Genomic DNA, 12,600 nt, shown 5'->3' with positions numbered 1-12,600 from the left:
CAGTTATTCTGCGTTATTCGTTAAATCTATTCGGTAACGGTTTCGGGGACTTAAATCTTTCCTTGGAAGTCTGCGATATAATCCTGCAAATTGAAACCAAAACATATTTATTACGGGAAAGAATGGCGAATGCGCTACCCGATAAATTGAGTACATCGGCATCAGGTTCGGAGAAGGCTTGAAATGATCGGTAAAAGAAGAAGCGCGTCCCAACGGCATTTTATTTCTCAATAAATGTTTGGCGCCATCACGCCACCAAAGTATGGGCAATTTGTGTCAACTGGATGGATTCATCCCAAAATTTGACGAATTACGTTTCATTCAGAAGATATCAAAGAAGGATTTTTTTTGGAGGAGAAATAAAAAAACAGTGAAGAGCTAATCCCTTTACGGGATCCGTGTGCGTCGACTGATCAGAAGGATCCTAATCCTATCGGAACCTTTTCCGCTTTCCTGGCTGTGCCGCATCTTTGATTGAGATATCAAGGTGTCTCCCATGAACCTCGAGGTAGGTAGCATGGTAGCTCAATCTGCTTCCGCAAACTCGGCAGGAAGAATAGAGTCGTCAGAAATTGACACGGCGTACAGCTGATGATCGAATTAGCCGTGGTGGTTTCGAGGTCGTTTGTTCGGATTTCATATCTACCTTTTTATTTTGCCTTTTTTCACATGTTTTTTTTTGTGAAGCAAGTGATCCTCCTTTCCGTTCCGTTCGCTTCTGCGTCTTCCCCGCGGAAGAAGCCCTTTTCCAGGTGTAAATTAGTGGTCTCTCTGAAGAAGATCTGCGCACATCAGAGAGTTGAAAATATTCATCTGTCGGGGACGACTTTGGTAATAAAATCGGAGAGCCTTGCTGTCTCGCCCTTAAAATGCTCGGTTGATCGTTGGAAAGGAAAATCCGTGAAACCACACCAACTGGTGATGGAAAAGTAGATCATATCTTCCCATCCCTTCAACCTACCCTCACGGGACTATGAATGGGTGTGAGAAAGAGAGAGCCGATGCAGTAAATAACAATTTTAGATTCCTCGGTTGCAACGGGATTTTTGTTCAGGAGTCCTGTTCGGGAAAGGGCGAATGGTGTGAATTTGATGATTGACACTTGGACATGAGATACGAAAAAAGGGGTTAGCGTATTAGGAGCATGCATGTGTGAGGATTAGGCTGTGGAAAAAAGAGCGCGATAGAGTTAGGATGCATTAGGCAAAGGCAATGTGCCATTCTCATAGCTAATGTTAAAAGAATATATCTTATGTAGTCTTTTATTAAAATTTTAAATAAATCAGACTTCATATATATTAATCTTAAATCAAGTTCTTTTTTGAACGTTTCGGTGATGCTATTGTTTTGAGTTTCCATTTCAAATCTTGTAGAAATTTTGTATTGTCAATGGAATGCGTTTTTTGGTCACTTGCCGGCCAGAAGAAACGATGTAAAGAAAGGATTTTAAATGCTACCTGCATTCTTTTTGCTTCGTGTCCGTTCATCTGCATGTCATATTATTCTTTTTTCTGCCTGCATTCTGCTGCATTCACCCGCTGCACCCGCAGTGTTCGAAAGCGAAGGATTAGGAGTGTGAAAAGCACCGTGCTTTTGGGTCGGAAAGCTGTAGAATAATAGCATCTGATTATTGACACCTCTCTGCCGAGCCTGAAAAGCGTTTTCAAGAGAAGCGGGATCACTTGTTTGATCCTTGTCTTTATTTGAAATCTTGTATCTTTTTCACATTGAAGAGCCTCATCGTGCATTGAGGTGTGCATATTTGCCACCAACGAAAGATGACAAAGATTTTCCCCAGAGAAGGGAGGTGAAAATTTATCTCTTTTATCTTTTTTTTCTGCGAAATATTTAACGAGGCAGAAAATTGTAATGAATTTGTTTCATTCAGAACTGTGAAGACGTGCGATAAAGCCACTTTTTACCCCGATTTGTAGAAGCCAGTCACGGTGAGGTTATTAAAATTCGATTTTCACCATTTTCTATCTAGTGTTGCCTGGTTTGTGCCTTTTCCAATTTCCTTGGCATTTTATGGTGTTATCATGATTTTCAACACATTATTGCTATTCACTTACCAAGGACAGTAAATCTTCATGAGATCACTTCCCCACCTCCACCGCAACCGAATCCCAATTGGCACTTTCCGCTTGAAATGTGGGAAAATCAATTGCCCTTATCACAAGGACGTAAACCATCCCGCCAGGGACGTCCGTTTCGGTCGGAAAAGGGGGTGACTTGACACAACAACCGAGAGACTAATGTGGGAAATATGTTTCAATCGGCTCCGCTCCGGCGTCTTCCTCGCCTTGTGTTGGAATATTCAACACATCTTCCCACTTGCCGCGCCGGGAATATCATTCACTCGCTTCGGCCCCGTTTTCTGCTCGTCCTTGGAAATACGGTAAATGCGTGGAGAAACGGCGAAATAAAAACAAGTCGAAGTATACTCCCTTTTCATCATCAATTCTCGGTACGCCCTCGAGGCATCCTTCCGGTTTCCGAAGGGGGAGGGGGTAGCAAAAAGGAGGGTGGTTTTTGTCTACCCGGCCCCATCCGGGTGAACTCCCGGCCCAAAAGTGTGCTTGAAAAGCCACCAACGTGGATTGTTGCTCAATTTTGATTAAATTACCACCGCTTGGAGTGTTTTTAAATATGTTTTCTCCCTTCCCCCACGAAAACCTCGATTTTCCGTTCGAGCCTTGATTTTTCCTACGTTTTTTTCCCCTCCGGCCGGAGGTTGTTGATTTGCGATGTGTTTACCAGCGGTTTACAGCAAGCAGCAGGCAAGCGGAGGGCGGTCCGTTTCGTGCCGAGCCGATTTTCCAAATGGGGGTGAACGGGACGACGTTTGGTGAATAAGTGATGGGTTTTGTATATTGTTTTTCCTCCCGTTAGGAGGGTCGGTTGCTGTCTGCTTCGGTGTGGAACCACTTTGTACGGCCAGATAGACAAGTTCGGCTGCGAAGAAGTCAATCCGAGAGGGACGAAATGACCAAACCGTGGTTGACTTTTCGATGCCGGTTGTTGTAGTTTTGTTTCGGCGCTAATGGAAATTAGCATATTTTCCTTCCATCGCGCACCCTTGAAAACATCACTCCGATGTGCCCTTTGCCCGGTTGGGTTTTTCCCTTGCCATTTCCGAACCAAAATCATGTACCACCACTTGAAATAGATATTCATAATCTCCAATCCTCTTGTACTTCTTTACCGTACTCTGACTTTTTATTTAAGGATATGAAATTTTTCTTTTCCTTACCCGCAATCGATTGTTAATTGAACGGAGGTTTTCCGATACGGCCTCGTCTATGAATTGGTAATGTGTCGCACGCCCGTTTCGGAAGCCCAAGTGCGGTCCCAAAGGAGCAAAACCACAGAGGAACAAAACCCACCGATTATGGATGTAAATTGGGTCCTGGGCAGATGACCGGAATCGTCATCGGAAATTGACAACTGATTGATTGACGGGTCGGTGTGTCTGGTTGACGTTTTCGAGTGTCCGCTCTAACGCGCGACACAATGGAACACTCATTACCGGCGCGCGCGGTTACATCGATTGGTATGCAAATGTGACCTATCGATTCCGAGATAATGGAATTGCGGTATATCGACAGTGTATGTGGGAAAATGTTTCTCAGAGTGTATGTATAACATAGCTTGAATATTATCAAGCCAACCGATGTACCTTCTCTTTGGTGATATATGAGTTGACGTGGATCTGATCGAAGCCATCGTTGTGTCCAGCTTGTGCCGGACAGCTATTAATTGGAGGCGATTACTCATTTACTTTAGACTGAGAATCAGAACTATCCGAGTCAATGTCTTCTGCTTTTCCAACATATTAGAACGATGCTGTACAGATACCGTTTGTCACAAACTGTCTGATTTCATGCACGTTCAATTACAGGAATTAGTTCAAGACCAGCTGTGGCATAAGTTGCTCAACTGTGTGTCGCAACATCAAATATTTTGAATGCCCATAAATTATCAGTTTTAACTACTTGGTCCGGTGTTTCATACTTCGTCTCCTCTATCCAGTTACTCTCGTGCGTAAGTATCAGTCCAACAGCTTGGTTTCATCTTAAGCACCAAACAGATGAGGATAGATTTTTAATAACTTTATAATTAAGCGTGAAATTCGGTTGCCTTCTGTGGCTTTCCAGCGTTCGCTTCCCTTGCAGGGATAGAAAGTCGACTGCATTTGTATCGTACTTGAAAGAGGTCTTCAGTATCTTTCAGGTCCCGGGCAAGTGACACACAAGGGTGACAGTCTCGGAAGACGGTTTCGGTATCTCTGAGACTCCCGTCGTAGAAGCGCACGCTCTTTTCCATTATCCGCTCAAGCAGATGCCTAAGCAAACATATACTTGAAGTCCTCGACGGTGTGGTCTCCTAGGGGTGCCTGCGGTACGGCGTGACTTCCAAGTTCATCGCACCCTTTCCCTTTTAGTTGTTATTTTGTGTTTCTCTTTTGCGAAGCTTATCACATGAATCATCGGTGTCGCTTAGCGATATCTTTTATGTCTACAAAGACGTGGAAAATAAAAACTCTTTAAGCGGCTCGTCTGCGCTAGAGTGTCTCGAAATAGAATAAGATAAAACTGAAGCGAATATATATTCGATGAACCATTTCTAGCAATCATCAAACCTTCCGTCGGACCAGACTAGACTATGTGCTAACGAATTCACAAAACGACTTTTGCACTCCGTCACGGCTATTACGGGTGTCGCCACCGGTCGGCAGCAGCTATAAGGCCCACACTGCCTTAGAAAGGCAGGAAATGGAAAAAATAAAACCCCCAAGAATCGACCCATTTCCAGGCAACTTGGCTAAGGCGACCCCACGTCGCCGAGCGTTGTCCGGACGAATAATGAGGTTCCTTCTTTGACGCACGTCCATTCGCCTAATAGCACAATGTCTTCCCGATCGTGTCCCGATCGTAAAATGCGTGAGTTGTGCGTTCGAAGATGATAGCTCACGTACGGCGGCAGTATTGAGATCAGCGCAGGGTGCGCGTCTTACAAGGAAGTAGGTGACCGATGGAAGGACCAACCGCCGGGAGCCGGGGGCGGAACGTGGAGTCCCAGCGGTGATGGGTTACTTGTATATTGTACAATATCACGTACAAAGATCATCTTTCTCTGGTCTCTGGGAAGCGGTCACTAACTGCTTCCCGGCAAGTTGCCTACCGTCTGCCCGGGAAACGAAAGATTCGTTCCACTGCCGTCTCTTTCACTCGCAGATCATAGCCGCTCCGTGGTAACATGTTGTGTGTCCGGAAATCTACGCCGCTATCTTTCGAAACCTCAAATTTTAATTATATTTTCCACATGCCGGCCCTCTGCGTGTTGCATGTGTTTGGAAAAACGAATGAGAGATGAGCGTTTGCTCGCCGAACGTGCCGAAACATTGATGGAAAGATAGAAAGTAGATCGGTTTGTTGAAAATCTTGCTCTCCGGCTCCCGAACAAAAGGTTCATGGAAATGGTCTTGTATCTGGGTGACATCATGTCTTCACGTTAAAAAAAATGAATGCATACCGAATCTTCTTTTTGCTACGTGTTAATGTCCTGTAAGAAATTTCATTTTCTTCCTCTTCTGTAGGTTTCTTTGCTGCGGAACTTTGATTTTGACGACTTAGGACGTTGTTCTGATTGTTCCTCAAAATTAGATGAATTTGTACTGTCCTCTCGGCGTTGCGTTTCTGCTGCCCTTCTTTTGGGATCATGGTCGGAATGAATTTTGTTAATCTCCCTTCCTCCTAGTATGTCTAATTTTTCCCGAAACCTTGTTCTCGTCTTCTCGACTTTTCACGTCGGACATGCTAGCCGGACAATGAAGCCTCTAGCAGCGCTACCGATCTTTAATCTGCTCAAGATTTTTCGATTGCATACAAGCATAGTTCCATTATGGAGGCTAAAGGATCCGTTTCGTTCACACTTGCGGATTATCGATTCTGTCTTTTACGTTTCTCGTTCCCTTTTTTAAAGCATTTTGTCTCTGGTCAGTCCGGGATCGATGGGCTGCATGCGAAATGTATTCCGACGTCCTTTTGACAATTTCACACTTGGTCTTGCCTCTCTCAACTAGAACGATTTTTGGGAAACGGTGCTAAGATGGTTTGTGTTAATCCCGTTTTTCAACGAAATTAATTTTTAATTTGCTCTCCATGGTGACCGATGGCCCGAACAGCGATCGGAAGGATAAAGCGAGTGAATAAGGCCGGTTGAATTGAAGAAAGCAAAACCGTACGTGTCAATCGGTGCCATCGGCCGATTGGTCGGAAAATGAACCGTAAAAAGGAGATAGAATCACCTTTGACGGGCAAGGACAGAATCAATGGTGTCCTGCTATATCCTGTATGCTCCGGGAGGGGTCATCCTTGTTCGTGATTGGACAATAGCCGTCGGTTTTCTTTTACGCATGCGACGTCCAAGAAAAGGGATTCATGTCTATGTACAGAATACGCAACAGCGATGGGATAAAATATGAAACGTGTGCGATAAAATATGATGGCCATTCGCAAAAGGGATATTTGTAACTGAGAAGCTGAAGGAATGGAAATCTAAATCTACATTAAAATACTTGTAAGTTGGAGATATTCTATGACATTTAGCTTGCTTTTTGTTGTTATACTCATATGGTGAGAAAGAGTTGTAATGAAATGTACCATTTGGACCTTTACCAATTTTCCAATAGCCTAAAATTAATACGTTTATTGGTTTAAAAGTTGAAAATCGTGAGACGGAAAATAATTTTAAACATTATTTAACCGTTTCAACCGATTGCATATATTGTGGCGTACGGTTCCTAGCATAACCGGTTCAACCTGTGTGTCTTGGCTAAACGGTTCACTGGTTCCATAACCTGCCACCAGGGTTCGGACGCTTCTAATCAATGAAGATTTGATTTGTTTAAATTTGATTTGTTTAAAATCTTCTTTCTTTAATAAAAAATTATAAAATTCATCTTTTTAATTTTTCCATCATTCTTCATTTCAGGTGGTTGACCTTGATGTCCGAGGCTGGCTAGACGCAACACCGGAGCCGACAAACTGGATGAAACACATTCGCAGCACTGCTTCCAGCACGGAAGAGGTGAATGTGCAACATTTTCTCAAAGATGGTCATGTGAGTCTTAGCGATTGGTGAAATTGTTGGATCCGTTCCTCAAACTCGATACAAATTTCTAACATTACGCGCTTTCGTCTTCTCCTCCTCCCCGTTCCCTTTTTTCTGCTGTCAATTCTATTTCCAGCTGTGGTACGAAGTGATATGTGATATCAGTCCCGGAAGGGAACTGCTGCTCGGTCCGAAGGTTCCTCTGCATCCCCGGGACGGCCAAGACGAGCGGAGCAGCGAACGTGGATCGGGTGAGTGAACACGCTACTTCGTGTGTTGTTTCTTCTTCATCGTCATCGAGCTGCAGTAAGGTCGTTATCAAACCGATTTCATCGCAGATGTGTGCGAACAAAGTGCTGAAAGGATTAACTTCTCCCCTCGCTCGAAGTGTATCGTTGCGTTGAAACGATCAGCTAGTGCCAAGCGGCTAATAACTCAACAATAAGATTAGTTAACGATCATGCCCAACCCTCAGCTCCGATGCAAATGCAAATAATGTAAATAATAAACTCTCCACTATTCATTTTCCACGCGCCCGTGATTTGGGTGGAATTAAAATTTAGACGATCAAAGGATTAAGCAACAGGACTCTGCACAGCAAATGGCGCGTGCCTTCTGGTTTGGCATGATTGTTTGTCGATGCTTTGGTTTGAATCAAATTACCGTCCGGAAGCAGTGAACTCAATTAAATTAGAAACTCCGGTTGCTCGGCGAATGATCTTATTCCGCACTGGAAAGGGAAATCATTTTAATCCCCACGATTAGATGATTATCGCGTGTCGGTAAAATGCAAACGGTTCCTCTTTTAAAAGTTAGAAATATCCGTGAAAGGATATGCAGAATAGATTTCTCGTTACGAGTCAACGAAATTCGCTTCAATACACGATTAACTCGTGGTGCAGTTAGTCTGATATGTACGTTTTTACATCTCTCTTGATACACAGTTTTTTTTTACCGTGGTTCAAACTGGTTCATGGGTGTGATTTTTTATTTTCCTGTTCCATTTTTATAAAATCCACGTGTCTTGATTTGATATGATACCGTGATACATGTTTGTTATGCTTTTTATGTTTGTTTTTTTTTTTCGTACAAATTTAAATGGATGGGAGGATTTGATGAAGCTGTTAATGGAATTGGTGGGGTGACATTTTTTTTAAATACAAACAAACTTTTTTATGACAAAATAGCTTGAAAGACCCTAACAACTTTTTTGTAGTTCTTGTCTTTTTAGAATTTTTCATTCGTCGGTCTTTCATGGATTTCAAATGATTGTCTATGCTTTAATATAAAAAAGAATTGTGCGCGGATGCTTTACAACTTCATACAACGTTACATTGAAGTCAAACGCTTGGAACATTCTACAGCGCATTCTTCATTCTACAGAGCGTTGATTTGATTCAACTTCACAACAGCTGTCCCCTATCAACTCCAAAAAACATCCTTGCATCGTTACGACATCGACTCGGCATTCATTTTTCACCCATCGATCGATATCCTTTCGGGGGAGCTGATGTTGCCAAGTCAATTAATCATCCTTCCCACATCAACAGTAATCGATCGTCGACCGCCGATCGTATCCTTTCATCGCCATGCCGGGATTCACTCGGTGCGAAGGACTTTGTTTGCAGAAAAGGGTTAGATAGGTACGATACTGCCGTCCTTACTGTAATCCTTCCTTCAGTCGCGCGACCTTGAAATCGATTCTGACCCCTCGCACAGAAACAAGGGACAATTTTCGGTTAATTGATTTTGCCACATTTGGTCACAACTGTCCCTTCGTGCCGGCTGTCCTGGGAGCGGATCACACACAGTCCTCCTCCTTCCATTTGCTGGTGATTAAGAATCCCACAGGATGACGCACCGGACGACACCCTAGCCGGAACGGAAGCTGACGGTTTATTAGTTGACGTAAAGGATTAATGTCCATTTCGCCGGTGCCGAAGTGGGGTGCACTTTTTGTTGTTTTCCCTCCGGTGCCAAGGACCGAATCGTTGCACCCGGATAATTCTACATCCCCCATCCTCCAATCCGTCGAGAAAAAGGTGTTGAATCATCCGATACGCGAGTGACAGTTACATCACCCATCCGCCACCCTGCGTGCGTGCCGGGATGCGCATAGGGGTGGATTATGATTGGCAGTTTTTATCGCACCACCGTGTGTTTGTGCAGGGCCGGGCAAAAAGGACATCGACCATTTTCGCGCTCGCGAAGGGAACGAAGCGAAATCCGGATCATCCGGTTCGTCCGGCGGGGTTCGACGAGCGCGTTGTTGTGCGTGTTCTTAATTCGCCTCCAATGAGTTCAAACGGTGTGCATTTTATTTATCTTTCGATTGCCATTACCTCAACACACACCCTCTGGTGCCGTCGTTCGAAGTTCTTGCTCTTGTGAGCTACATGTGTACAACATGGTTCAGTGGCGGAGGCAAACAAATGGTTACAAATGCAGGACGCGGGAGCTCTGGAGGACAAGAGCGGATCGATTTCATCCGAGCCGAGGGTCGCAGGAGGCAAATCATAATTTCACACAACGTTACCGAAACGGTTGCCAATCGCGTGCCGCGCGGAGAGAGCGGCGAGGGTACGCCGTGTGCAGGATTTAGGACCGAACCATCCCGGACGGAAGGTCGAATGCATCTTTATTCCTGCCCTTTTTTTCTATCCTCCCCGTTTCTCTGTCTCTCGCTGGCTGCGGGGTGTAAATTGATAAATTATGTCATCCCAAAACGCTTCCAAATGTGAGGAGCAGGAGGAGAGGAAAGGACGAAAAACGTAGATAGTAAAGGACGAGGAAAGAAAGCAGACGATTACGGTGTTAGATTGGGCGCGTGCACCGCCGGATCCATAACCGATCATTAACAACATGATTTCTGATTCTGATGTCACAAAAGCGTACACGGAGCGCAACAGGAATCATGTTCATCCCTTTTCACACTCCCCTCCTCTACCCTTTTCGTTCCCTCCACGCACGGAGATGAGGGTAACTGGCCCGGATCGTACTGGATGGAAGGTGGATGAAGCTGTTGTCTGTCGTTCTTGTCCACGTTCTAGCCTCGTGTGAGGGAACGTTGGATGAATTATTGGTTTGGAGGAGTTTTAAACATAAATCTTCTTGTGCGTTGTGGCATTAATATGAAAGTGAAAGTTTCGGACTAATGATATCTCATTTTTTGGTCGATTTCATCTAAACTTTCTTCATGCTGGTTCGAGTGGAAAAGAAGGAAAAAATAAACTTATGCCACAAATGGTCATCAACTGCAACACGATCCTAGTGAATTGCGCACATTGTCGCACACTTTCCTGTTCTGATTGTTGCAATGTGATTGTGAGCCGCTCTCGAAAACATTCACCCGGAGACCGCACCGGGAAGGGTCCGAATCAAACGGTAGCAAACGAATCGATGGGGGTCACGAGTCGTCCGAGGCGCTATCAGCGCCGTTACATCTCGATTTCGTGATTTCCTAATGGCGATAGAGATTTGGTCATAAATTATAATTTTTCCCCACACACACACACACACACACACATTCGTTCGGCTCGTGCACCGTTGAGGGTTTACCCACCGTTAATGACAAACTCGAACTAATTCTCGGTCGCCTTTCCCGGTCCGCGAGGGTGTTGGCAGGAAGGACACTTATTGACATGTGATCCTGTTGGTCATAGGTTAAGAGCGAACGTGGCGGTGTGTGTTCCCATACGGCCCTCATCATGTGGTTGAGGGTGTTGTGCCCGATGGCCGTAAGATATTGTAAAGTGGGAAAACCCGCATCTGTTTTGTTGGGTCAGGCAATTTTCCAGTGCTCATGCCTAATGGCAAATAGGCAAGTAGTGGTGGCGAAACGATGGCTCTCACAGTAGGCCACGCGAGAAAATCTGCCCAGTTGGTGCGGTCTATGTAAGCGCAATTTGTGACAACACTATTGATGAGCTTGATAGGAATTGTTTTCATGTTTTCTTCTTCGTTGCGATTGTTTAAAATTTCACGTTAAAAATCATAAACTATTTTGTTTACCCTGTTTTGAAATTTTCCTCACTTCGCGGTTGGATGAACATCTTACCGTATTTCCATTTATTTCCTTATGACTCTCAAGCTGACCGTTATTTGAACGCCATGCCATATGGTGTAACAGACGGACTAAGGGTTATAGTTATTTTTCTTTTAAAGAAACGAGCCTGTTTTGAAACAGTTGAAGATATTTTATTTTTATCTAATGACATCTGCTTTAGACTAAAGTTTTTATTTGACTAAAGTGTGCTAGAAATTTCAACAGCTTAAAAGTGTATCTCTTAAATTGAAAACGAAAATGATAGCTCATTCCGATACTCCAATTGCTGATACTTTTTAACATTTCTTTTCCCGAGTTTCGGGTAGGTTTTATTTTTTGTTACGTTATTTACCCCCATTTTCGAGGACTTTCTTCGGAGTGCACGTAATTTCGTTTCCTTCACCAACGACAACACGGTACGGCACGGGCAAGCGCATTTTTCTCACGATCCACACGCCACCGAGGACGCAGTTGCGTGCTTCGCCGATCTTTGTATCCTTCTTTCCTCGGTATTATTTATGTTCACAGCTTTTTCGGCCCCCTCATTTCTGTCTTGCAGAGCGGCGTGAGGAAGTGACTGAAATTAAATATGTGGGATCGATAGCGGAATAATTGAGAGCGCAAAAGACAAACCCGTTCGAAAATCCGGCCAGGAGAAAACATTACGCATATCGTTCGGACCTTACGCAAAAACGATTTTCAACGTGTCCCTTGTGACGGAAAAGTTATTTCTTCACATGTTAAAACACACACTCCCGGCGTTTCGTTTTCGATCGTCGTTGAGGCATGTTAACATTTCTGATTGCACGCAAACCGACGTCGTCGTCGTCGTTGTCACGTGGCGGGAGTGATTGCTTATCTGCTGTTAACTTTTCCCCGGCACTCGATCCGCCCGAAGGGAGCTGCCGTTCGAAACTACCCAATAAATGGTGACTTATAGTGCTGATCGTGCTCCACTCGTGCCTGTTCCGCACCGAGAGGTTTACACATCCTGTGCAAACGTGTGTCCTGTGACCCCATGGTGCAAAGGGGGACGCTACGGGAGGACGGTTTGTTTAAATGTCAAAACAATCCCAGCTTTTCAAAGGGATAAAATGAAGCAGAGCACTCTCGATGGATCAATTAAAACCGGCTGTTGACCGTTGGCAAGTTCCATTTCCCTAGGACGGAGTCCTTGGCGGAAGGACCTTTGGCCCGGGAAAAGCGTGGTGAATATATTCGTAATCCAAAAGTCACCCACTTGGAACGGGAATGCAAAGTCCGTTGAGCGGAATAGTTTCCCTTGCGGGCTTTGTGGTCTGTGTTTTCGACCGTTGACGCTCGTGTCTTAGTTATCAACGCACCTGAGTAGGGTTGTGGCAGGATTTAATGTTTTGTTCCGCTGGAAAAGCAATGAGTTTCAAAAAACATAACCAAAACTGAGGGTGACTTGAACGAAG

At 44.5% G+C, this 12,600-nt stretch overlaps 1 protein-coding gene across 1 annotated transcript in view; it reads left to right on the top strand.

The window, feature by feature from the left end:
• LOC131293455 (transcription factor hamlet-like) overlaps window positions 1-12,600 on the top strand; it is a 46,162-nt gene that overhangs the window by 10,163 nt on the left and 23,399 nt on the right. The window contains exons 4-5 of the mRNA XM_058321533.1: window positions 6,997-7,125; window positions 7,253-7,367. Of these exons, the coding sequence (XP_058177516.1) occupies window positions 6,997-7,125; window positions 7,253-7,367 (244 nt within the window). The remainder of the gene's footprint in view (window positions 1-6,996; window positions 7,126-7,252; window positions 7,368-12,600) is intronic.

Source organism: Anopheles ziemanni, chromosome 2 (genome assembly GCF_943734765.1).
Source record: "Anopheles ziemanni chromosome 2, idAnoZiCoDA_A2_x.2, whole genome shotgun sequence".
Taxonomy (NCBI): Eukaryota; Metazoa; Arthropoda; class Insecta; order Diptera; family Culicidae; genus Anopheles; species Anopheles ziemanni.
This window is presented reverse-complemented; position numbering and strand designations above follow the sequence as displayed.